This window comes from Taeniopygia guttata, chromosome 9 (genome assembly GCF_048771995.1).
Source record: "Taeniopygia guttata chromosome 9, bTaeGut7.mat, whole genome shotgun sequence".
Lineage (NCBI taxonomy): Eukaryota > Metazoa > Chordata > Aves > Passeriformes > Estrildidae > Taeniopygia > Taeniopygia guttata.
In genome coordinates, this window is record NC_133034.1 from 15,849,333 (window position 1) to 15,876,320 (window position 26,988).

The 26,988-nt window shown below is 42.4% G+C and overlaps 1 protein-coding gene across 13 annotated transcripts in view; it reads right to left on the minus strand.

Annotated features, from left to right (window-relative positions):
- The window catches only part of LPP (LIM domain containing preferred translocation partner in lipoma), a 332,729-nt gene that overhangs the window by 57,465 nt on the left and 248,276 nt on the right, over positions 1–26,988 (minus strand). For all 13 annotated transcript variants that reach the window (XM_072933649.1, XM_072933640.1, XM_072933648.1 and 10 more), the window contains 2 exons: positions 26,521–26,644; positions 302–471 (listed from right to left, as the gene is read on the minus strand). In XM_072933649.1, the coding sequence (XP_072789750.1) occupies positions 302–471; positions 26,521–26,644 (294 nt within the window). The remainder of the gene's footprint in view (positions 1–301; positions 472–26,520; positions 26,645–26,988) is intronic.

A 26,988-nucleotide genomic window follows, 5' to 3' on the forward strand; every position in this document is an offset into this window, starting at 1 on the left:
CTACTGCTAAAAAATGACTGCATAGTCTGCTCCTTACAGAGATGAAACAATCACAAACCCCAGCTCTTTCTCCTGCTGTGTCCACTTCATTTCAGAGGGAAGTCAGACCAGAAAATGTAATTCACCCAGTAAGCTGAAAAGACCAGAGTTCTTCTGAAGACCATAAAAAAACTTGTTGCTCATGGTACTGCCACAGGGTTGTCAGATTTTAACTGTAAGGTAACTCCACCGCAATGAAAGAAATAAATGTTTCCCGTGTCTGTGCATTAAAATCAGGGCACAAAGAGGAATGGGTACTCACAATGTAGCAGGGTTCACAGTAGGCTTTCTTCTCCACGGCGTAGAAAGGCTGTCCCCTCAGCTTGCTCTTGCACGTTATGCAGGTGAAACACTTCACGTGGAAGACTTGGTCCATGGCTGTGCAACCAGTGCCTTCTCCAACAACATTCTCCCCGCAGCGGGCACAGCGTCCTGTCACCAGAGGGAAAGGACAAGAGTCAAAGCAAGCCCGTCGTCCCAGCTGCACAGAGGGTCCCTCCACTTGCCCATGGCTGGTGAGGGGGATGTAGCAGCTCAGTCCACAGAAAAACAGTTTGTGCTACTATTGACAAACATCCAGTGCCACTGGAAGGCACTCTGGTGCTATTCCACATGAAAAGATCTAGAAAGGATTGAAATTGGCTCCCAAGACAGCACTCATGTCAGTCATGCTGCTGCAAGCCAGCAATCATTGTAAGGATCTTGAGCTTCAGCTCAGCTATCATCTAACCCAGCTATATAGTCATCCTCAGCTCCTCAGTTAGATGGGATAAACCAAGGCCTTAAGCCTTGCTTCTACATGAAAGGATTTTGTCATAGGAGGCCTCATAAAGCTATCTGGTGGCAGCTCAATTTAAAGAGAAGTTTTTGCTTGTATAGCTTAAACCAATTCTCTCAATGAAGCCAATTACTTTTTTTTTTCCTGTTCAAAGATTAATACAGATTAAGATATTCTGTCTATTTTAAAGCACAGAAACTATTCCTAAAGAAACGGATGTGTAGGTATTTTATTCTTCCCATCCTTCAAGAAAGGTGTATCAGAAACTGCTGGTAAAGACTCTAAGTACAGATATGTCTTAAGAGCTCTGTCTTTTTCTGAAAAAGGTCCTTAATGTCAGACACAAATGCATAACAAAAAGCCCATAGACATGCACATACAAAAGGCTTGTTGCCTTTTTCAGATTGTTGCTAAAGATGCTATGTGGCAGATAGTTTTAAAGTGAAGACAAGATTTCCTTAGCTCATGGGAAAAACATTTACCTAGGGAAGACTGTAATGCAGAAATGATGAAGAGGTGGGTAGAAGGCACACCTTAGCCATTTTTCTCTGCCATTTGGGCTCTAGAAAATGGGGATAGCCCATTAAGTTCTGATGTACTTACATAACAATTGATGTTGAAAATGAAAGGCCTTAAGGACGAGGTCAGCCACATTACACAGGAGAACCCCACCAAAGGTAATAGAGTAACTATGATCTGGGGCATTGCCCCACTCAAAGTTGTACTCTCCAGTTTAAGAATAACTGTGGTGATACCAGCCTTGGGACCCTGCACTTCTTGAAGACTTCATGGGTGGAGTGGTGTGGTCAGTGAGGGTGGGAAGGGAAGAAAGAGCTGAGGTACAAGCTGAGTTCAGTATAGAATTATTCATAAAGACATATAGAAATAATATGTACCTGATAATAATTACATAATCCAGTGATGATACAATGCTCTCTCATACCATGGTCTGTTTATTGGCCTTTTCATGCAAATACTGCACAACTTCTACAAGTTAGACTTGTCTTGTCATCTCAAGAGCAAGACTGCTGCCCTTCACTGTGCACTGACAATGTCCCCACAGTCATGACTTCTCTCCTGCCTGTCCCACACTCCAACAAGCTACATTCAGGGAACAAAGCATGTAAGCTACTTTTGGATCCCTCAGGATGTGGCAGGATGATATATATATACACATTTGAGATATATTCGGAAAGCTTGCAAAAGAATCCAGATCATTATGATTTACTACAATGGCATAGCTGTAGCTGGCTTTATACAGGACAGACAGTTCCTGGCTCAAACAGCTCCCAGCCTGAGCAATATGGAGGGATAACTCACCAGAAGAATCTAGACAAGTCTGGAATTCCCCCAAATGGAATTAATAATGATGTATTTAAACTTAACTTTCCTTAGCATTTGTTATTAGGGTTTTGATTGTCACTGTTGTGCTTTAATCACTACACTGTAGCACTTCTAAAGAGGACTCCTTTCTTATGAACAGAAGAGGAATTCAGGTTTCCCAGCATGGTAGTAAGGCTACAGAGCATGGGGGAAGAATGGAAAAAGCCATGAGGGCTAGGAAGAAAAAAATCCAAACCTACTGGAGAGAACCACAGGAGTGAGCACTGCACTGAGAAGGAGGCAGAAGATACCTCCTGGGTACCACAGGAGAGCCCTGCTGAGCCCTGCGTGTGGACAGCACAGAGCTGCTCCAGGGCCTTCTCCAAACATCTCATGTAGCTGGGCTGTAACACGAAGAGACGTCTGGGGAGCAGTTAATATCTCTATATATAAAACATGAAATTGAAAGCCATTAGTGTATTACTTTACACAGTGTTTTTCCAGAGGGAATATTCCGCTGAAGAATTTATTTTCCCTAGTGGGCCATTCTGTGATCATCCGGTATTATTTTTATGAGGCATTTGGACATGGAATAATGTAGTGTCTATGCAAACACTTCTCAGCTTTCTTTGTTAACATCTGAGCAGAACATGTGGGAATCCTTTCAACCCCTCCTTCTCTTCTAACACACATAATTTAGCCAGCTCTTGTGTGCTTCAGCATTTATCTTCCTCTTTGACCAAGGCATCTCTCCATTTGCTGAAGAAGCTGTCTACATGGAGACCATACTTCTGGCTGCACTTGTACCAGGAGACCTGGGTCTCTTTCCTAACTTGAATACATACTCCTGTAATCTCTGACAAGTTACTCAGTGCCTTTGTACCTCTGTGCCCTCTTTGAGCAAAGGGCATAAAGACATCTTCTCTGCCTCCCAAAGGTGGCCTGAGGCTACATTCCCCCATGGCTCTGAGGTATTCCCCAACTACTGCTGGTGCTCACGTACAAACCAAAGAGTAGCACAACAAGAGTCTTGGCCAACTTATCCCCTTTAAGTTCATTTCCTGAGGCTTTCCTTCCTCTTTCTGGGTTTTTCCACAGAAGATTCCCACTGTGGCAGTGACAGACTTAACCTGTCTACATTTATAAGAAGTTCAGTTTCTGCTATTAAGTACACAGACAGAAATACTCCTATAAACTCTCACACAGGACAGCTTAAAGAAAGCTTCCTTTTTTATAAGTTTATATGCAAATTATAACACTGTGGCCTTGAGCAAACCATGTTTTTCATGAGACATGGCCACTCCAGTGAGAACGAAAACACATGTTCTGTGCCTAGCTACTGTCCCAACTGTCTCACTCACCCAAAAGGCAAAAGCAAATAAGCCAAAATATTCAAATTTGGGAGCTTACAGTTGGGTGGCTGGATCCACTTAAAGGCACATGGGCAAATACACACCAATCTGGTTTGCAGCAATGTGATCACTGGAAACTGCACCTTGTGCAAACCTTGGTGCACTCTGGGAACTCACAAGGCTTCTGCAAAAACCTGTCTCTTCTCACAATTCCTGCAACTCGCTCAAATGCAGTTGAAAATGGCTATTAGTTTCAAGTGTTGGTGAAGGAGGAACTGACAAGCAGACAGGCACATGCACACAGGCAGGGCGATTGCACAAGCCTCATTTCCTTAGAAAACCAGAAAAACCCCACTAAAAACAATGTATCTACCATTATGTCTGATAAAAACAAAACAAAGGTCTGCTTTTCCTCTGTGCCAGTTACCAACGGCGAAGGTATTTGTGGTTGGGCTCACCACAATTAAGTGCCCACACATGTTCCCCATTTTAATATTTTCACACTGTCTCAAATAACCCAGTCCGTTGTGTGCAGAATACCCATGAGTGAATGCAGAACAAGTTGCACTGCTTATTGGGAAAGAAGTAGCAAAGGCAAAGTTTGCAAGACTCAAGAACAAACAGATTGCACAAAAAAGATTACACAAATAATCTGAGAGAAAAATAGCAGGCAGCGTATTACAGTAGAAACACAGAACAACGTGACCCATTTGCTTTCCACAAACAGCATTTAAAAGGCAGCTTAAAGACAAAGGACAAAATTAGCACTAAACTGCATGAAGATGAGAAACTATGTCATTTCAACATTCTTCTTTTGCCCCTTCAGCCCTTTTTAGATCCTTTTTCAAGATCATTTCAGCAGAACTAGAAGGCAATATGTTGGCAGCAAGCCTGGGAGACCGGAGTCCTCTATTTTTGCATGAAAGAGGTTCATAACCTTGGCTGTGCTGTGACCTTCCTTCAGCCCAGCCTGGCTGCCACATGGTGGTCTTACCTTGGGGGGATGTACAGAAGTGCCTGCAGAGGCTTCCCTGCTGAAAATGCCATCATTAGTGAGTGGATTACACAGAAACACTTCAGCAGCTGAAAGGATACATCAGCTACTACACTCTATTCTGAATCTTCCCCAGCTACTGTCTTCTGTTGAGTAAAAAATTTGAAATATTGTGAATCTGAAGGAAGAGGGGGAAGGGAGAAGAGGAGCTCATATTGCACAGGATGCCATGTTCTAACTAAGTTCTCATTACTCTTATTACATGGTTTTCACCTATACCACCACAGATCCTGGCTGCTCAGATTATAGAACAGATCCATTCTGCTGGGTATTGGGAAAACACAGAATTCAAAGAGGGCCCAACTGCAGGAGTTTACAACCTAATACAAGCAATAACAACCAGGTAGTGATAGGAATAGAAAGAAACAATCAGACAAAACCAGTCAGCAAGGGAAGCTGTGGTCTTAGCACTCTAAATGTTTTACTGTTGACAAGGAGTCTGTAGACAGTACAGCAAAGGAAAAGGTTAAGGAAGAATTTGAAAGAGGACCCGGAGGGAGTTTAAAGGAAGTTTAATGGAATGCTTCTGAAGAAAGGACAAAGACAACACAAAAGAGAATGTAAGTGCTTGAAGGTTGAACATAGACAACTTCAGATGGGAAGGATGAGTTGATATGTCACTAGAGAATACTAAAGGAAGAAGGGTGGGAATAGGTCATTACAGGTCATGCAGGTAAAGACATGAAGCTTCTGTTTGATATGAGGCAGAAATGAAACCAGAGGAGAGATGTTTAGGAGTTGGATTTGATTATCCTTGTGGGCCCCTTCCGATTCAGGATATTCTATGACTCTACGGCTAAGAGGCAAAAATTATCTGGCCTAAGTTAGAAGCCAGAGAGTTATTTCTGAAGCTAGTTGAACATGAATAGAGAGAAACTGCATTTTTTAAAAAGGATGTTGCAGAGATTCAAGGTCACTGGAGCTTGGATGCAGGTTTTAACTGTGAAAATGAATAGGGAAGGTCATAATCTGAGCTGCTACTCAGCAAAGTTCTTAAGATTTGGCCAGAAACTGGGCACAATCTGGAGATGAGGAATTAGGCACAGGTTGTCCAACTTATCTGGAACATGCATCACTTTTAAATGTCAGATTAGGAACATGAGCAAATGGGACAAACATCCACCAATGAAGATGGATGATAGAATAGGTACATGTCAAACTAATCCTTATGGCAGTAATATTCTGAGAGCAATCATACTGGAGCCATGGATAAAGGCAATGTAACTCCACACAGGTGGCTTGAGATGCTCTTGTTTGCACATCCAGGGACTTGAGTAGCCTTTCTAGGCTACAGCATTGTATTTCTGTCATATCTACTTCGACATTAAGCCATTGGCAGCACCACTGTGATGTACAGTGCCTAACACAGACAATTCAGTAACTACAGATGCCAACAGCAGAGAAAGGAGAGAGAAAATGTGCAAACCTCTCCACAAAAGGCTTCAATTCATGAATTCAAAGCATGCATTCTACGTAGAGAAGAGATAGGGGATAATTTTCTGATAAAAGCATCAAAGTAGGGAGGTTCTACATTTGCTGAAACATGGGGAAAAAACGTTGATATCTCAAAAAACCCTGCATGATGGAAAAAACTGTTTCCCATCTAACTGTACTGTGGGAATACACCACAAGGTCATATCCTCAGTGCCTATCAATTACACAATTTCCCTTGATCAGCTAAGTGTATTCCCCGGCTCTCACTGCAGCCCTGATACACAATGTAAGAAAGAACTAAAAAATACAGCACACTGCCTTTTCAAAATGGCACCAAGAACACTTTGAAAATAGATAAATAGATTGAACAAAATATCTCACTAAAAGTTCCCCTAGCAGCCTCAAGACACCCAGTATTTCCGCTGCGTTATTTTTCTAATCATCTCTGTTTAGAGTTTGCCAGCAAATGCATTTTAGAGATTCATGACACATTCTGCTTTTGGATGGCTTTGAATCAGCTGGCAGTAAATGTGGAAAAATCATTATTCCTAATGAAGAAATATTGATGACAAAACAGCATTTCGAGGACAACACTGACCATAAGTCAACAATGGAACAAGACTTTCCCCTCTCTCCCTCCTCTTTCCTAGTGACTTTTATCCAAGGGTTTTCAAGCATTTCCCAAGCACATGGGATTCCTCAGGACACCTATGTCAGACAGGCACAATTACTCTATTTTAAGGGGATGCAGGAGCAGAAATTGATTATTAGGATAACAGTGTAACAGGAGATCTTAACTCCCAGTTTCAGAGCTTCTGCAACTCAGAAGTACCCTACAAGGTCCTGAGTTCTTTAAATCATCCAGCAAATAGGGAATATTCAAAGGGAATAGAAGTGGGATCTCTGATCCACAAAGGATGGCGTATGTCCTTCTACAGTGCATGGGAGGTATGTGTCTAACTGATTATGCTAGACACAAATGTGTTGATCATATTTGTCCCAGAGTGATTCTGACATTTTGGCACTCAGGGCACTGCAATAATGGTACAGAGGGAAACCCAGAGGCATTTTGTACATTTTGTAGAAAACTATATTATTTAGCTCATCTTACTCTTGCCTTCCTTACCTACTCTTTTCTTACTTTTGAACTCAAGACTTTTCACTGAGTGGGAAGCCCTTGGCAATGGTTTATTGTGCCAGATCCAAGCTTGAAGTGTCACCATTTGACAGTAGCAGACTGTATGCATCAATTGTCTTACACAGCCTTTGGACATGAGACAGATCAATCCTAATTCTCCCTTCTTCAGCAGACGTCAGAAAACACAATCTTTCACAGTAAACACAGATTCATGCTGCAATGTGTGCCTGAAACACTTCATAAATTAAATTCAAGGCCATAATTTAATTACCATGTCCTGGTTATTCTGCTTTAACTGTGTTGCACTTGACTCCAGATGTACAGGTCCCTGCAGTGACCTACTTGTCACTTGTACTGTACAGCACTGTGCAGTAGCTGCACTCTTGTGTTGTTTGCATCCCTTTCCTCCAACCACAATACAATTTCATATTCTCACTTTACTTGGCTGTAAAAACCTGACACATTCTCAGTATGCCCCGGAGGTCCCACTCCACACCACAAAGCAAACGCATTGCAACTGTGCAGGTTCACTCTGCTAGCACTTTACCTTCTCAAACATTTCTTCATGCTGCTCATCACAAGATTACTATCCCAGCTGATCTCCAGGCCTCACAGTGAACCTTTCCAACACCCCAAGGAAGGCAGAGGACTGTTAGGACACCCAACAAGCAGGCAGGTAACTTGAGACCCACACAGGTTAAATAACCCTTCAAGGGTCATACAAGAAGTTTATGATGGAGCCAGGAACTGAAACCGTATCTTCTCAATCACAGTCTGGTTTCTTTAACCACAAGGCCATCTCTGAAAAGACTTGATGGTAAGAAGGGCCTGTAGCATAAAAACTCAATTTCAGAGGGAGCTCCCAGCACCAATCATGCTAAAATCCCTTCCGCAGGAGACAGAATCTGCTCCTTGTGTGGACCATGGCATTATGCTCTGGCAGTCTGGTTGAGCCACACAGCAACTGAACACACAGAGTTCTATGCCTCTGCTACTATCCGCTCTTTATTGACAGAGAAAGAAAGGCTCTGCTTTGTTCAACACCTGTGTGGTGGTGATCCTTTACCCATCTACATCCCCCTCTCCTCAACATCCTGGGAAGAGACAATACAGCTTGTTTCTCATATAAAGCGGATTACAATGAGAGGTACCTCCTGAAATTATTGCAGCCACAATGTATTACAATCTTACTGCTTCGAAGGCAGCACCAACTCTCTCTACAGCATTATTGATAGATACTTGTTAAACCTGTTCCTAAAAACCTCCAGCAACAGAGATTTCACCAAGCACTTGGGCAAAAAATCTCCGCAGGTACCTAACCATACCACTAGTGAGCCTTTCTGCCATCCAACCACAATGCCCCTCCCAGCAAGCCAAGGCAATGCCTGTTCACTCCATTCATGATGGCCATGAAGAAAGCGGACAGGCTCGGGTGTAAGCTCTAAGGACCGCATGGAAGATGCTCCCCGTCGCAGGCTCGTGTGTCCCGGAGCCCCACACATCGCTGCGGTGCCAGTGCCCAGGCTGGATGATGTGCAGTGAGTGTGCCAGCCCAGTGGGGGTCAGTGATGCTCTACAATATTTAAGGTCCCAGACACCTTTTTTGCAAGCAAGCTTTGAATTTTTTTTTTTTTTCCTCCTGTTGTTGTTGTTACATCGTGTCAACTTTTTGGCACGTGTTTTACCATGTGCGAACGGCTTGAAATAGAGCCCCGCTTACATCTGGAGACAAAAAAAAAAAAAAAAAAAAAAAAAAAAAGAAAAAAAAAAAAAAAAGAAAAGAAAAGAAACATTCTTCTCTTTGCTAACCGATCAAGGAAATGCAAGGGAGAGAGTAAAATGTAGTCTATTTCCTTTAGAAATGTTTCCTTTAATGCCGATGAAAGCTGCCAGATGACAGAGACTGGGGCTGTACATGCCCGAGGAGCCGGGCTCGGCGAGCAGAGGACGAACCTGCAGCAATTCCTGCCCCAGCCCCTGTGCCCAGCCCGGGCTCTCAGCACGGCAAACACAGCCCCGGCCCCTGCTGCTTCCCCTCCCCACCACTCCCATCCTGGCCCGAACCGGGCACCGCCATGTTAAACAAATAGCTTTAAGTTGCAAGTGTAGAGCTGGATTGAAAGAAGTAATATTTCATAATTATTCGTTTTAATTAAACATGTGTTCGTGTTTGGGGGTAAGACTTTCAAAGCACTAATTTATACAAAAAAAAAAAAACAAACCAAACCAAACTAGCCAATAAATGCTTAACTAAGGACTGCAATAATATCATTTGGTAAAAAAATAATTTTTAAAAAAAGAATACTTTCAGAGAAGTCCCCCGCATTCCTGTGCCATTACTCCTCTCTGATTGAATGTAGTAAGTTCAAAAAGCAAGACCTTTTTTTTTTTTTAAATAAGTATCAGGCAAAAATTATAAAGGCTATAAGAAAGTGGGCCTTTTCCATGTTTTCAAAACCTGAGAAACCTCTTATTTTATTCTACTTCCATAGGAAAATTAAGACTTTTTAAAGCAAAAATGACTCTTTTCCTTGGAATACTGAAATCTTATCTTTTAGTGAGATGTTACCAGTATGTGGCATCCAGGGAACAACCTCAGCAGTGCTCTACTAAAGTCCTGCAAAGGTGAGGCTACCAGCCAAGTCCTAGTGGGGCTGTCAGGAAATCTCTCTCTGGGCAATTTATCCCAAAGATGATTCTGTGGGGGTTTACTCCTCCTAGGAAGGGGAAAACAAAGCAAAGGGGAACAGTTGCTGGCTGAGCTGTAGATCAGACAAATTTTGGCAGTTTTGGTGATACCAACAGCAACAACCACTGAGCTACTCCCTTTGCACTCACACTTGCAAAGTCATATTGCATTATAAACCCTGGACAGTGAAACCACCAAATATATTACAGCACACAAGGTGAGCCAACCATGCTTGTATGAATCTCCTGTAGGGAAAGGAAGGCAGGATACCAGGCAGGAATCACTCCTCCTCCCACCCTCATCAGGGGCCAAGGGCAGAGGAGTATTTCCTGAACCATCCCCTGGCCTACTGGGCTCATTCTGTAATGCTGCACCAAATTTCAGGATCCTCTTTTGAAAAGTCACAAAAAAAATACCTTGTCATTACAGAGGGGTGCCAGTGGCAGCAGCCTCAGGCAGCAGCTACGTGGGGCAGCTCTGCCCGCCCGTCTGGGTCCTTTGGCAGGTACATCTGTGAGCGTGCTGTCCCAGCCTGCTCCCTCCCCGGCCCAGGAGAGCACTAGAGAGCACTGCTAGAGCAGTGGAGGGTGATTTTAGGGGCTGCTGCACCTGACCCCGTCCCTAAGCAATGGCTGTAACACAGAGCAGAGCTGGAGGCCAGACGAGCTGTTCTCCTCAGAGGCTTGGTGCTCACTGTGCAATGGTTCATGCAGCTTCTCCCAGCCACTCCTGCAGCTGGGGAGGACCAGCGACTGGCTGTCCACAGGCTCACGCTGCTGCTCAGCACAAGCACACCTTAAATAGATCATATTCTCCTGAGCTCTCAGCTTTCTTACAGAGCTGAACCAGGAGTGCAGACAGAAGGGACCAGCTCTGAGAAGGGACTCACACTGATACAGACAGCAGCCTTCATGTCTAGGTCAAAAAAGGAGCTGTCTTTTACCACATTTCCAAAGGACTGTGGTTGGGTTTGCCATTTCCAGCATGAAAGCAGGCTCAAGGAGCCCAAGCAATGGGGCACAGCTCTGTGATGTTAGGTGCAGGACAAACACAGAGCAAACAATGTCCCCTGTCCCAAAGACCTTCATCTGCAATTGTGTCCATGTTGCACAAGGGCACTTCAAACCACTTCTGTCCCCCTGCCCAGCCAATCCACTTCATAAGCCCAGGACAGGCACCATCAGTGTGTTAAACAGACTCAAGCCCAGCCAAAAATCACATCCATGGCTGGGCATGAATGACTCAATTCACTCTTCCACAGCCAGACTGCGCTCCAGCTGGTATTCCGCAGCTTGTCTCTGCCTTGTGGCATCACTGGGAAGGGGTGGCATGAATTGATTTTTACCAAAGGCTCTGTTCAGTGGTGAAGATGAAATTGCCTGAGTAATGGCAAGGTTTTGAGTCAGAGATGCTTCCTGTATCATTGGCTCTGGCCTACCAACCTGGAATGCCTCCTGCATGCTTGCCTGAGGAAAAACATCTGACAAAATCCAAAACACAAGGAGGGAACCTATCTCCCCACTGCCAAAAGTGAAAGAGGAAAAATAAAAAAAGTGAAGAAAGGCTGGATCTGACAAAGAGTAGTGTCCTGAACAAATGGCAGATCTCATAGACCCAACAACATTAAGGCCTGAGGTTTTCAAAGGTGTCTGGCTGCATTAGAAGATGTCACACCAAATTTCAACCAGCACCTCATTTATTTCAGGTCTTTTGAAAACCCAGCCTTTCACAATCCGGCACCCGCCCAAGCTTCCTTGCTGTTTTGAAACATGCACTGTCTGTGTGTTGACAGCAGCCCTGCCATAAATCACATCCCTCAGGCACTGGAAACCACCTCACCTGTATGCTGAGCATCCACTCTTCCTTGCAATGAATTCCATCACTCCAAACTTCTCAGTAGCTGCCTTTTTTTTTTTTTTTTTTTTCTTTTCATTAAAGCTACCTACTAGACAGAGGTTTCTTTCTTCACCCCAAAATCTGAGACCTTTCCAACCAGGTATGAGATCCAATATTTGTTTACTCTCTTGGACAAGTAACAGGAACTTTACAACCTGGGACGGAGAAGCAGTCTGATTCTGCAGGGGGCATTCAATATTTGTTCCTATTCAGAATGACCACACATATCATAATCTTAAAATGTGACATTGGTATTGAAAGCAAAAGTCCTTTTAAAATGTCATTTGATTTTTATGTACTTATAACATTGATATAATAAAGCAGTAACTATAATTCTGCTCCTCCTTTGGGTCATGAAACCTGCTTTTACTGGCCAGGGTAGATGGAAAGTAATACTGATAACTCTCTAATTTGAGAATAACCTCCCAGTGGCACATGCTTCATCAGGAGTCCATGATGGAGCACTCATATCAAGTATCCACAGATCATTATGCTCACCTGATTGCCACATTCTCAGAGCTTGCTACATAAGGATATCAAAGTTTTCTTGCTTGGCCTCCACTACAAGTGAATTAGTGCAAAATATGAGATATATATTTATAACAATTATTATTTTATTTAAAGAAAGTATGTGGAAATCCATATGCACTATTGCATGTGTCACTCTCACACATCCTACAGCTTTTGATTCAAAATTAGCAAGGTTTAAAAAATAATAAATTAAAAAAACCTCACACCATAAAACCAAGCTCCTTAGTGGCATTAAGTTTGATCTGTTTGAAGTGGTGGTTTTGACTCTAGGGCCTATTGACTAATAGTAGGAGACACGAGAATTGTGGGTACTGATTCATTTGTCATGATTAAAGACTGTCCTGACATTTCACCTTAAGCTCTCTATGAGGAGGCTCTGATGTTGACCGGCATCTACAAAGGCGTGCTCAAAGTACTATTCATCACTCATCACTCATCTTAGTACCACTAAGATGGAAGAGTCTTCCTGAATTGGCTTCCATGCTAAAGGCTTCCATGCTAAGGGCACCAATCCCTGCCTCTCGAATTATTCACACAATTAATGACCTGAAAATTTTGTGCCAATGGAAACTGAAACCGCAAAAGCTTTCCCTCCTCCCTCCCACAGCTGAACCAATTGGAAAGGACTGATTCAATATCCAGAGCTCATGATGAGTTCTGCCAGTCCAGTGCCCTTGAGCAGGCATTCAAAAAGGCCATCATCATCAGGGATTGTAAGTGTTTGCCAAAAGCTTGGTGTTGGAAAATGTCCCGAACATGCTGTACCAGTGACGGCAACTCTGTATGAGCAAAGCTGGCAAATCGCTGTGCTCTGAACTTTCAGGGTGCTCTTTGCTGCTTTAGTACATTCATGGGAGTTCACTGTGAAAACAGTAAGTGTATCTAATCCTCATTAAACTCTTTCGTGTGACAGTAGGGAAAACTGATGGGCTTGTTTACATGTGATAATGGAATCATTTGAAATCCACTAGACCGCCAAATTTAGATCTGACATAAATGTAGGGACAGTTTATACCAAGCCTGATTTTAGCTGATGTAAACTTAGTTGACTTCTTTTGAATTTATATGACCAAACCAAGAAAGCCAACACTGGTCTAAGTCAGTTGGTTTCCACTTTCATGTAAAATGATGCAGCTTTATTATGTTGACAAAGTCAGATGTGATGGGTCAGTCAGGGAAGCTATTATGCCCACCCCAGCATAGGAAACAGTGTGGGAGACTTATGTCCTAATGGAAAGCTACAACTTACAAAAGCCTTCAAAACAGAACTTCTTGGGACTTCAAACATTTGAGAAATTGCTTTCATTGTTTTCCATTGTTCTAAGCATCCCTGCACAGATGAGGACCTACAAAACAAAATGCATTATGTAGCTTGTGGGAAGTCTACAACCATGTTCTAGACCAGATGACTCCAGAAGAGTTTGAGAAAAGTTTCAGATCCACATCCAAACACTGGAACACCTACAAAAAAGTCTGAGTTCCAGTATTGCTTAATGAGAAAGTCAAAAGAACCTCACCATAGAAAAAAGAGAGAGATTGGCATTTTGTAAATCACAGACTAAAGTCTTATGAGCTCCTTTTCATGCAAATGAGCCCTGTCTGAGGTATTAAGGGTCATGCAATACTCTCAGCTAAGAGTGACACAAAATTAGTAAATTTCCATGGGGAAACAATATTAATATCTCATTTTACAGTCTTATTTGTGCTGTATATTGTTCTGTTCTCCCCTGTCCCCAGAGCACAGGAATGAAGATACTGCACACACTGATGTCCTAAGAATTTAGGCAGTATTTATTCAGCCAGACTGATTTTATTCTAGCCAAGCTGATGTCAGTTGCAGAATCTTCTTCTCAACCTATTGAGATGTGAGCCACTATGTGCCACAATTAGACCATGCTCCGGAACATCATCCTGTGAAATGTTTGTTCTTCTAAACAAACTGTTCTGCAATTTCCCTAGGCCAGAACAGCTCTCGTAATCAGACATTTGCTGGATGCACAGCATTCCTACTTGCTACCTAACAGCTGTTACTCATAGTACCAGGACTTCTGTCACTTACATGAGACTCGAGGCCACAGGTCAGCCACCTTGTCTTCCCTGAAAGTTGTGCTACAAAGGGCAATACACACCAAGACTGTGTGTGCACACCTTGCAATCGTACAAAACAGAAGGAAGCAGAGTCTGTAGACTTGGAACAGCTTAGTTATGGCTCCTCACCCAACGTCCTGCTGTAATCAGAGTTAAAAAATAACAGAAAACCCATGAAGATCCCAAGACTAATTGGCTTTCTGTGAAGTATTGTTTCTTCTTAAAGGACCAAGCCACACTTGAATCAATGGGCCTTATGAAAAAAAAAAACACTTTACTCATTATTAGGCATGACCAGAGCTAGCTCAGGGCACAGATCTCCAACCCCAGAGCAGCAATGTCCCTCTGGCCTAAGTTTGGGGGTGGCCTCTTTTCCAAAGCCTGTCTCTGACCCTCCTGCTGAAGCTCCTAAAACTTGCATTATTGGTGTGGGTTTTTACCTAAGCCCTCAAGAAAGTGTGTGACTCTTCCCTGGTGAGTGAACAAAGCAACTTCCATTCCTCACTCAATTTAGAGACAGCAGGGCAGAAGAAGACTGAAAAGAGTTCAAATGACAAGCTTTCACTAGGAGCTGGCCATGTAACTGACACAGACCTTGTGGCTCTCCTCACCCGCCTTTCTGACAGAGAGATGCCATGGAGATGGCAATGCACCAGCTGTGCACATCTTCAGTGCACATTCTCCACTTCCTTCACCTTCTGAATTTTGCCTGTGAAGAAACAGCAGAAATAATCTGATCATGGGAAACCTCCATTTTTCACTTCCCTCCCCTTTTTGTTGCCAGGCATGGAAATTGAGTATACATAGAATAAGAGGTTATAGTGGTCCTAGCATCAGTAGTGGCCTAATGGAACTACACAAGCACAGCATACTGAAGCCTGTGCTTTGCCATTTTATCTTTAGAAGAAGGCAATGGTTTTAGGCATGTACAGATAAAAGATGGAGTATTTTAAAATGTCCGACCCAAACATTCACTGTTATTGTAGCCATACCTTCCCCAGTATTGCCCTTCTACCTTACCTTCCTCCCTCCTCTAAACAACACACATCAGATTTGCCAGTGCTGTAGAGTCACACTTCACATGACCCATGTAGGAATCAAAAACTGGATCAGTTGATGTGAGATGTCGAGATGGAGAATGGGAAAGAAATGATCGCCACTAGAATCAGACTCCAGGTAGTTTCCTGCCCTATATATATGTGTACACACTCACATATTTATTTATGCATTTTAGGATTCTCACTAATTTCAGCCACGGGACAGAAATGAGAAGCAGCTGCACAGCTCGTGGAGATGACAACATGAACACATGACCAGAATTAGCTCCACGTTGGCAGTGACGGTCGCTAGGACTTTTCTGTCCTGAAGAACTGGCTTCATATGACAGTCTTCTGCACAGCATAAAGGACCCACATTAGAGTCCTTTCTAAATGTCTCCCTCCAGCTCAGCCAGACACAATTCTTTAGCTCATGTGATCATAAACTCTGCACTAAAAAGAGTGGAAAGTCAATATTGCCATGTCCCAGCTATTCATCAACACAAGAGAAAATTCAAGGTAAAAGGCTTCAGGCTTTCTGCAGTTTTTTTGAGAGTCGCATGCTGAATTCACTTGTCTTTCACAGCAAGCACATAGTGAGGAAATAGAGACATTTTAAAAGCTGGGTTTTTTTCAAGTGTAATTTTAAATGACAACAAAAGCAACTAAAACCCCCACAAAAAGTATCTTCTTTCAACCTGCACTCACAAAGAATGCAGCGTATCACCTGCCCAGCCTGCCCCTGACAGTACAGACAGAATCAGAACATGTACTGAGCAGATAGTAAGTTATTAACCTCTCAAGATATTGTCTGGAACCAGAATTTGTTAAGGAAATTGTATATTAAAGTTCAACACTGCTGCTAACTGAACACAGCCTGATTCACAGCTTTAAATGGACAGCTTAGCATGGCTGGGACAGTGATTTGGAAGAATCTACAAAACTAAATAATTCACATTCCACATCCAGCTGTCTGTCCTTAGTAGTGGACAGTGCCTTAGGCTGTGGAAGATGGTTGTACCCATACCTCTAAACTCTTAACAAAGGGGTCTGTTATTGCCATGGTGTTTTACTGAACCACTTGTGTTCAATGAGGAGATGCAATTGTCAACTGTCAGAACTCATGTCACTACCTGTGCTGGCCCCTTTTTATCCTGGTGCTGTGAACACAGTTTTTTCAGAGGTTTGGCTCTTAGTTCACACTTCCAGAAGTAATTATTTCTACATCTCTGGGCATATCTTGGCAGATACACAAGGAAAAAAAAAATCAAAAAAAAAAAAAAAATCAAATGAGCAAGTTCCTAAATGAAAGCTGGTGACAAGGTATCAGATGTAGTCTCCCATCTCCACTTTGCACCCACAGTGATGCTACTGCTATTGACATTGTCTGTTTCCCTCAATGGGGCTGGCTTAAGCAGGGCCATGGGACAGGCACAGTGCTTTGCCACTCTCTCCTGCTCAGCTGACACAGGCTGTGCTGGCACAGTACAGGCAGGGGACATCTCAATTGCAGGTTTCACAAATCAAAACAGGTTTACTCTTGGCTGCTTGTAGCATCCCAAATGTCTGCCAGGGCTGGCTTCTTGTGATCTGCCTGCCAGTTTGAGATAACAGTCTCCTGAGCCTTGAGCAGCAGTTGTGACCTTGGCTTGTAGCCAGAGACATGAAAACATGTGCTCATGACATGACATGATGAACAGCAAGGTGCATTTGGACACATGAAAACAGTGCAGCTTACTAAAACCAGCAGGAAAGTTTGGCTACTTTTGATTCTTTTCATCCTTTTAATCCTCCCCTACCTCTCTGCACCACTGAGAATCGCTCTGTATTGATTATGCTGACATTGACAGCAGAGCTGGAATTTTTTTCTTTTTTTCACATCTCGAATGAGAAAGTGGGTTATGATTCATCTCACTGAATCTGAGTCAAAGCAATTCCTTATAAAAAACCAAACAGTTTTGATGCATTTCCATTAGAAGAGAAGAGGTTAGAGAACACTCAGCAAATGAGACAGTCCTGTTTAATTCTTCTTTTTAACACATTTCACTCTCAGATAAAATCTGTCCTTTCCCTCCACTGGAAATAACTCATTTTGAGTTAATGACACTAAAATACCCCCAAAAGCTACTAGCAAAAGACAAACCACCCTATCAAAATAAAGACAGCGTAAGACAAATGCCACCAGAAGAAGAAATAACAAATGCCACACTGTGCCCCACTTCTGTGGAACAGTGATTGCTAGAGTGGAAAGTAATAGATTACTATGGTAAATTATCAATTTTCCTAATAGCCTTGAACTACCTAAATGCTGAAATGTGATAACATTAGCGGGTACATTATATTAACAGCAGTTAAAATGATCAAGTGTGATCCTGGAGCACATTTTCCCTTCTTTCTTGTTTTCATAGCCTTGTTACTAACCCTGGAAAATAGAGCTTCTGCTCTGCATGCTGGGAAGAGCCTTCAGACTGGTTGTGATTTCTTATCAGACAAGGCTCACAAGTCCATTTTAGTTGATTTTCACATAAAATAAAGTGTGCAACCACAGTTTTGGGTCAGGCATGGAACTTGAAGGAATTCTAGGCTCAATTCCCACTTCGCTACAGGATCTCAGCATGACTCTGGGTGAGTCATCTTAACTCTTCCAGTCAGCCCCTCGTTTGTAAATTAGGGACAGTAATTCCTGGTCTTTGACATATTTTCAGTTTCAGAACTCTGAGGGATGCACCCTTTTCCTAATCCATATTTAATTTTCACATCTTACAGTGTGACCACAGGCTCGAATGCCACTGCACCACAATGAGCCATAGTGGAATGGGAGCAAACTGCAAATTTAGTGCACAGAACTTCAACGAACAGGTGAGCTGGTTTCAGTTTTAAAAAGCAAAGAAAGGGTTTCTTTCTGTCAGGTCATGTAGACAACTAACTTGAAACAAAGAAATTCAACTGTTTTCGTGTTACTGGGACAAAGATTTATCCAAGAGTGCATTGCTGGAAGGGTTTCGAACTCCAGCTCCAAAACTGAATGCCTGTGCCTCACTTGACAACTTAGCTACAAGTCATGACAAAAGAATGTCTTGAGGCTTTAAACACTCCAAAGTCCTATCTGAAGTGAGAATTATTCCTATAATATTATAGTCCAGAAAAACATCCTTACTCATTCATAGACACATGCACACACACACACTCCCTCTCAAAATACTTACCTGTATGTGAGAATTTTATCCTGGATGAAGGAAACTCCTGGCTGAAGTCATCTCCATAAAACAGGAGATCCACCCTTCTCCATGCTGTATGTCCTAGACTAACAGTCCATCTTCAGCTCCTGGACTCAGCAAGGAAATCCTCAATCAGGGGTCCTCAAGGTGCCACAATTTGTTGGCTTTAATCAGGTCATGACATCCCCACAGAGACCCCCAGGGATGAGGCAGCTCACTTCAAGTGGAGCAGTAAACAGCCAGCAGGTAGGTCTCATTTTGTTTCTTAATGATCTGAGCTAGATATAGACTGAGGAACTGCAGCTGAAGACTTGATGGCTCACTATCAATTCTTCAGCCCTTTCAGTCCACAGAGTGTTTACTTTACTTTGTAAGTTCATCATAAACAAGCTGGGTTGTATTTGAACTGTTTGTCAAATTAAGGTAGAAAGATTTGGTTTGTTTCCATGTAGAACTGTTAAATATGGGGGGTTGGCTAATAGCCTTATCATTGTTCAAAGGTTTTTCTGAAAGATGAGCTTTCCTATCTATCTGTACAGGTCCTAGCACACTAAGGGCCCTCTCACAATGAAAGAAGTAGCCACTACCCTCACAGGTTTTTTTTTTTTTTTTCATGGCTATGTTAATTTTTAAACATGAAGAATCATGTAGAATACAGCTGTACTTTAGAAAGACACATCCCTGAATTTCATTATCACATTTCACTCCTCTTAGAAGACAGCAGGAATTATCAGTTTTTATTTACTAACTTTCAGGACAAACCTAATTTCATTCATGGCCTGAAACCCAGCTCTCTTTCTCAGCATACAGGTGATCATGGAAATCCCTTTAATTAAGTGCTACTTCAGTATTCTGAACTTATTCTCCATTAAATAAGCTCTGCATCAAAAATCAGTTCTGTTTAAAAGTAAGAATATGTCTATGTTGACTGCCAGCAATTCAAGCTAAACCAGGGAATTAAAAACACAGAAGAAATCATGCTGCTTGCTACCTGTTCCAGCTGGGATTTTATGACCTACAGTAACAAAGGGTAATTGTGGTTTTGATGCAAGATTTAGATCCCATCTGTCAAGCAGTGGTGGTCTCTGAAGAGAGTGTGCTTCAGAAACACTCATGATGCAAAGTCTTGACCACTCTTGTGTGGATAAGAAGAGGAAAACAGAAGGTGAGTTTCCTGTCTCCTGGCCCATGTGGGTACCAGGTGCTCAGGATTTACAGAAGTGCAACCTTCTCTGATTCCTGACTGCTACATCTGCTGGATCTTCATTTAAAAGATGTGCACTCAAGCCTTTATAAGGCTAAGATACCTGGCATAAAAAGATCTAGGTGCTTAACTTCATAAAGCATGTTTCCAAGAATTACTAGAGTAAGATGTAGATAGGATCAACATCAGGAAGAATCAAACTTTTCCATCTATTTCCAGTCTTTCAAATGCTTAGAAGCACCTTAGACCAGCTCACAGCCTCTTGCCTTTCTCATGGCTGGAGATAAGTCCATGTAGATATGGTATATTTTGCTCTCCAACACTCACTGGCTTACTCTTTTTCTCTTCTTACTTTGGAACTGTGGGCTAAAATTCACCATCTAGGCTGCATTGAGATTACCCTTCTAAATTTACTCTACCTTGCTGTGCAAGGATGCTGGCAGGCAGAGGACTCCCTGAAAAAATGCTAGACGAGGGTGGTTAAGTATTGACAGAAGTGAGACTGAAGAAACAGGCTCTGAAAGCCATTTACCAAGATAATTAAAGCCCCTGGGGAGCAGAGGGAGGGTGACTCCCCTTGTGGCAGGCCACAACAGGGCCGCTGGATGTTGATGGTGCTGCACTGTGACCTCCCTGAGCAGAGGTTGCTCCCAGGCTTTGTAGCCTGTGTGCAAACGTTGGAATATGGCTTGAACATAAAAAAATAATGACTTGAACTACAATGGAGAAAAGAGTCCCCATTATATGTCAGTTCTTCCTGCTTTTGTGAGCGGTTACATAAGAGAAAATGACTGTCGGCTCATCAATTGTTGAAAGTCTAACCTACTATTTTCTGACCCAGATGTTGTTCAAATGAGGACAGACACCATCTTGCAGCAGAACCCCTGCCTTTAGACAAAAGGCACACCACATTACATAGCAAAATTACAATGTAATTATGCTCTCGTAATAATACCATGCTTCTTTTAATGATAACATTTTCAGAACAGATCTAAGAGTACAGGCAAGATACAACAACTTTCAGTTTCTTTTTCTGGTAATAATTCAAATGAAACCAAGTGGCTACTTGTGCCTTTTAGATGCTCCTGATATGCCTGACCAAGACTGAAATGCAACACAGACCACATTCAGTTTAGAGCCTCTGGAACTGTACAGTGCTCAGAGCCGTGCCAAAGGAAACAAAGACAGCATGAGCCAAAGGAAGTCATACCTGGACTCAGCTGAACCTCCTACAACTCTGCCATACCTGACTTGGATTGCTACCTCCCAACCCATGTCCTGACCCTCAAGAAGTAAAATTAGGGAACATATTCCATACTGTTTGGATACCAGGTCTCTGGTCCTATTGAAGGAATTTTAGCTTATGAATGGAAGCCAAATGGAGATGCAAAGCCAGTGATGGGAAAGGTTGGCAGAGCCGTGGCAGATTTAATACTGGTGTCACTTATCAATCTTTAATCTTAACTGTGACATGACATCTCAAAGAACCATTGGAGATGAAGGCTTCTCCACGGGGGATGCATATATGACAGATGCTGCTAATCATCTACAGCAAATTCAGTGAAAAAGGAAAAAATTAAGTTTGAAAAGGTAAAACAAACTGCTACAGGTCAAGATGTCAAGATGAGAAGTAGAAAAGAAAGTCAAGCCTCCGGTTTCTTAGCCTTGCTCTTCAATCCAATTCTGCACCACCTCTCCCATTGTCATAGCCAGGGTACACAGAAAATACACATTAAAAAACTACATCTCCTGAATTATCAGCTCAAATTTAAAACATAATTCCTTTACTGCACAAACTGAGTATTTCCCACAGGATGATTTTGGCATCTCTCTTCTCCCCATGCATCCCTACAGCATGCTGGAACTACAGAAGGAGACTGCTACCTTATCCAATACATGAAACTGGTGGTTCCTTTGGTAGCTCTGAGCATTTATGGTAAAATACCAGTGAGAGTTTCTTCCCACCAGTCAGGGAAACTGCTGTGGGGAGTGACTCAGCTGGGACATAGTCCAGAAGGCAACAGGAGATGAGGGGCCCCAATGGCACTTTTCCAGTCTTAATCAGCACTGTCTGCATGGTGATAGAGACTGATAAGCTGCCAGAAGTAATTTCTTTCTATAAGACTTGAAACAGTGGTCCAGAACAGTTGTGATCTTTCTGTGTGTGTGTATTTGGTTGGGTTTTTTAAAATGCAGAATTGAGGGCTGTAATTTCCCATGGCGGCCAACAAACAATTTTGATAGTTTCATTTTAATCTCCTATAAGTATCCATTTCTCCTCCTTCAGCCTTACCCAATTTCCACTCCACTAAGTATTATTTTTTCCAAACAAATCAGACATGCCTGTCTACAATAGCACATTTATCAACAGGGAGGACTGTGATAGAGAGAAACTATCCCTACTGCACAGAGCATATGACATTTGGGAATCCTTTCTAATAAAAAGGGATTTGATTAAAGACAGCCAACTACCACAGATCAGCAACTTAATCATCAGTAAAGAAGGAAGAGCAGCTTAGACACAAAAGACTTTAATTTGCTGATCTGCCAAGGACTTCCCAGGAGTAGTCACTCCACAAGTTACTCCAGAATCTACAAGGGGATAGGAGGGGACATACACCAAGGATTGGGGTGCTTAGACTTATTATAGCAGTTTGGTCTTAACAACAGTTAGGCACAATGCCCAACATGCATATTTAACGCCTAAAAACTCACAGGCATTTTAAAAAAATTATTATGCCTAATGATATTTCCATGCTTAAGCACCACCTTGCCAATAGCAGCTAGAGGATTTCCCAGCGACTGGATTGTGCTGCTGTGCTAAGTCCTGGAAAGACAAAGCTGCCAGTTGTGATCTTGCTGCTCCCAAGTGTCTCCAGCATGCTGCTCCTGGCTCCCACCACACTTTCAGGCTCCCCAGGAGGGCAGTGTGATCCCCACTGCCAGCTGTGTGTGCTTGTGTGAGCAATCCCTGCCTAGAACATTTCCCCCAGCTCTGAAATCACCTTCAGTGGTTTCCACCTGGGAAGCTGCAGAGTGGTGCAGTAAGCACAGACTGGATGGAAGTGTTGGCTGTCCTGCTCCTCAGCTCAGCTCACTGGGTCTGCCAGCAGTACCAGACAGCATTTCCAGGGCAAAGAGACAACTTGAGTGACTACCACTGCTCTTCCTTCCCAAGGAACCTTCACCCTGCCCACTGCTGGGCAGATTCTGCTGACTACAGAACCAGGATGGCGTGATTGAAAACCAGAGATACAGTGAATGAACTTGCAGAAGGAAGTTGGTTACACAGAAGATCCCAGGGTGCTGGCAGACCAAGTAAAATGACCTTTCTCCAGCCTAACAGTTCAAATGTAATTATTCCAACAAATTATTTTCATGACTTAATATAACGCTTTGCAGCTTTCTAGCAAGGTTAATTAGATTCTTCAATTCAAAACCTATCTGCTCTTAACCAACTTTTAATATGCTGAAATCCAAATTCAAACTAATAAAAGTGATTAGCTGACAGCTATCTGGTATGCTACAATTACCACGACATTTAGACCTCAGGCATAAGATATTTAATGCAAATCAGAGTCAATGTCTCTGCCCATTTGTCCTTTTTTGGATTATTTGATAAGTGTGCCATATGAATCCTGTACAGTCCACACTACCATGCTAAACAACTGAAGAACACGGGCAGAGATATTGGTTGAGACAGTTAACCAAAGCTGAAAGACTCTTTTTTCCTCCCACACTTAATTTGTTCTTTCCACATGAGCACGAAGTTACTGAAAGGCACTGGCTGACAGCTCAAGTAGAGATGAGTATTTAGTTCTGACATAGCCAGAATTAGTACAAAACTCCCGGCCTGCACTGCCATATCAGAAAGCTTCATCCACTGTGACTCCAGAAACCCAGGGAGGAGCCTGGGCTGCAGCAAACCTAGGAAGATGAGGGCAGCCTACCTCTTTCACTGTGATTCTGTACTACCTTTGTGTGTGACTCTGAACTCTACATAAAGTTTTCTTCACAAAAAGCAAGTTTTCTTCACAGTTTAGTTTGACAAAACAATCCTTTCCCAGCCTGAGAACCAAGAACACCATTGGAGCTTCAGGCTCAAGAAGTATAAAGAACAGTGAACTGAGGAGAGCAATCTGAGAAGATGAGACTTCATAACCTGAAGCTATAATTGGACAATTGACCCCAATATGTAAATGAATCAAAACTTATAAAAGTGTGAAAACTCTTGACTGGTCATCCGTCTTGGGCAGAGCCACAGCCGGGGTCTGGTAGTGCCCAGGGTGTATCTTTTGAAGACTTTTTAATACATACCTACCTTATTCCTTTAACTCCGTCTAGTCACTGTTCCAGGTCAGCCTCTTTAGGCATCAACTCTACCTAAGCATAAAAAGCAGTTGTGCCCTAGCATTCTGTGTTTTGTTAGATAGAAATGCTCCAAGAAGGCTGCATGGGGCACAGCATCCTTAGGGAGCTGAAGAGATGTTGAGCCCAACACATGGTTCTTTGGCACATCAGGAATGCCAGGGATGGACATCACCTCAGTGATGAACTTCAGTGGCATACAGTGCAATCAGAAGATCAATCAGGTGCAGTTGGTAATTACACATGACCTGCCCAGGGTAGGATGAAAGTGGATGTTTGATTTTTCCACCATGCATCATGCATGATTATTCCATCTTTGATTATGCTACTGTTTATATAAATAACACTGGCAAAACTTCTGAGTGCTCTGAAGCCTCCTTTCCATTTTCTCATCTCCTGCTGAATTAAGAGCTAATGGCACGACATTGGTCTGATCTGATAGCCAAACTGATGACCTGAGCATCTTTATGTTCCCACTCTTTCAGCTATGCATCCCTTTTGGATGAAGAAACTTTGATGTACCACCCTCTCCAATAGAGCAGAGCAATCTTAGTCATACAATATTAGTCTGCAAAATCTGAGCTTTGCAGCTTCATAAATACAAGTGGTAAACAAAACTAAAGCTTCACTTCAGGAAGCAATTTTCGAGCTGTGAGGAAAATTAATCACTAGAACAGCTTATCAGGGTAGGTGGTTGACTCACCATTGCTTGAAGTTTTTAAGATAAGATTAGATTTTTTTTTTTTTCAAGTCATGATTCAATCATGTTCCTAGGAGAAACTGAGAGTAGGACATTAGGCAGAATAATGGCAAGGTCCTTTCTGACCTTGCAGCCTGTGAATCTTCTTTGTTTATCTGCCTCGCTTCTTGGGTGAAAAGGAAAACTGAATGGGCTTTGGTCCATCAACCAACTCCTGCCAGAGTTCTGCATTAAGAAAATTGCTGTAATCAGATCTCATGCTTCAGGGCTTCAGCCATTTGCCTGAAGAGGGCAGGAAAAAAGTTTCTCCCTCTTTCCTGCCCAGGTAATGGCTAATACAGGTTATGTTTATTTGGTTGTAGCTCTGTGTTTAAAACACCAGAGAATGAACCCAAATGGCTGTGGGCAGAGATGAAGTCAAAGGCAGAAATACAGAAAATGCTCCCTGGGTATTTTCTATTCACTTAGCCATTCCTGCTCTCACCTCAGATCTGTGATAATCATCAACTCTGATGACTATCAGTATTTACAGAGAAGACATTTTGGTTGTTAGGGCGCAGCCCACAGAAGGTAGAAGGTACTGACAGAGAATTGGGACTGATACTAACCCCACCTACAAGGGCAATGTTTGTTTGATGAGAACATCTTAATCTTTTCATATTATCAGATCCTTGCCACTGCAAGATCCTTGTTTGTTAGTGAAACTGTGGTCCCACCCGCTTTCTGATTAAACCACAACACAAAAGTTTCTTTAAGCCAGAAATGTTGCAGTCCAACCAAACTCTATAGCAAATAGACCTGGGGGAAATCTAAATGACTTTTTAAGAAATGTTGAAATAAAGGAAGATAAAGAACACAAAATGAATGGCCTGCCCCAGTCTTTAACTCTACAAACGACAGCAGTTTGTTTCATAATAACACTATTACCCAAGCCTGTAAGTAACTAAGCACACAGGCAGATCCATCAATCTGCCCATCGTTGAGTACCCAAGACTCTTGATTTCAATGCAGAGTTCAGAGGTCTTATCACCTATGTTTCATGTAAAGGCAAGGTATAATTCTACACCTATAGATGCCTAAGATAATTATACTCTATACCACTTAAGAAGGAAATTGGATGCTTATCTTTTTCCAGGTAAGGAAGATGACACTGTTAGGAACCAATCAGTCCAGATTTGTCTTACTTGTATTTGTTGGACCCAGTTCTGGGTGCCCATGTATAACCAACCTGATTGACTCAAAATGGATTTCCTTTTAATCTGTGCCAGCACACAGAAAATGAAAATCCATGCCTTGGAAACAGAACACATTTACACTGCCAGATTTTTTTGCAGCTGCAATGAGAAGGGATGGGGCAGGCAGGAACGACAGCAACAGCACCTGAATTCAGACTGGTAGCCTGGAAGCTGGGGACAGATGGTGTGAAAATGAACCAGACACTGAAAAATTCAACTTTATATCCAGAAAGACTATAAACATACAGTGAGTGAGCGTGAGATTTATGCTGAAATTACAGAGGAATTCCTATGGATGATTACACTTCCAGCCCAAGCATGGAAAGCACATCCATCAACACGAGTGTCACAACATTAGCAGTGCAGCTGTCAGGCCTCCCATTACTGAACCCAGTAAATACAGAAGAGGACCATGAACACTTGTGACATGGCTCACCAAAGTACTCATCGGACGGAGGATTCTCCATGTCATACAGCATTTTCTTGGTCAGATGTTCCAGCTCATCCTCAGGCCTGAAGGCAGGAGTGCTTGATGTAGGTCCAGAACTTGGATATCCACTCTGAAAAAAACAGAACAGCCTGTGATGTGGTATAAAAGCACTCACACAGTAAGTGGCTATATTATCTGTTCAGTGTTGAACTTCATTCTTCATTCAGTGTTGAACTTTTTATTTTTCTTTTTTTTAAGACCCAAGGGATTCAAGGAAGTAAATACCTTACTTAATGTAATGAAAATGGACTCTGAAGAACATCCAGTGAAGTACTATATATGCTCCTAGAATGGGAAGTATCCCGTGCCTCATAATTAGATGTCTACTGGGTAGCACATAATAATTAACAAAGCAGAAGATTATTCCAAGAATAGCTTGATACAAACGTTTTCCAAAACTGAAAAAAGGCTTTG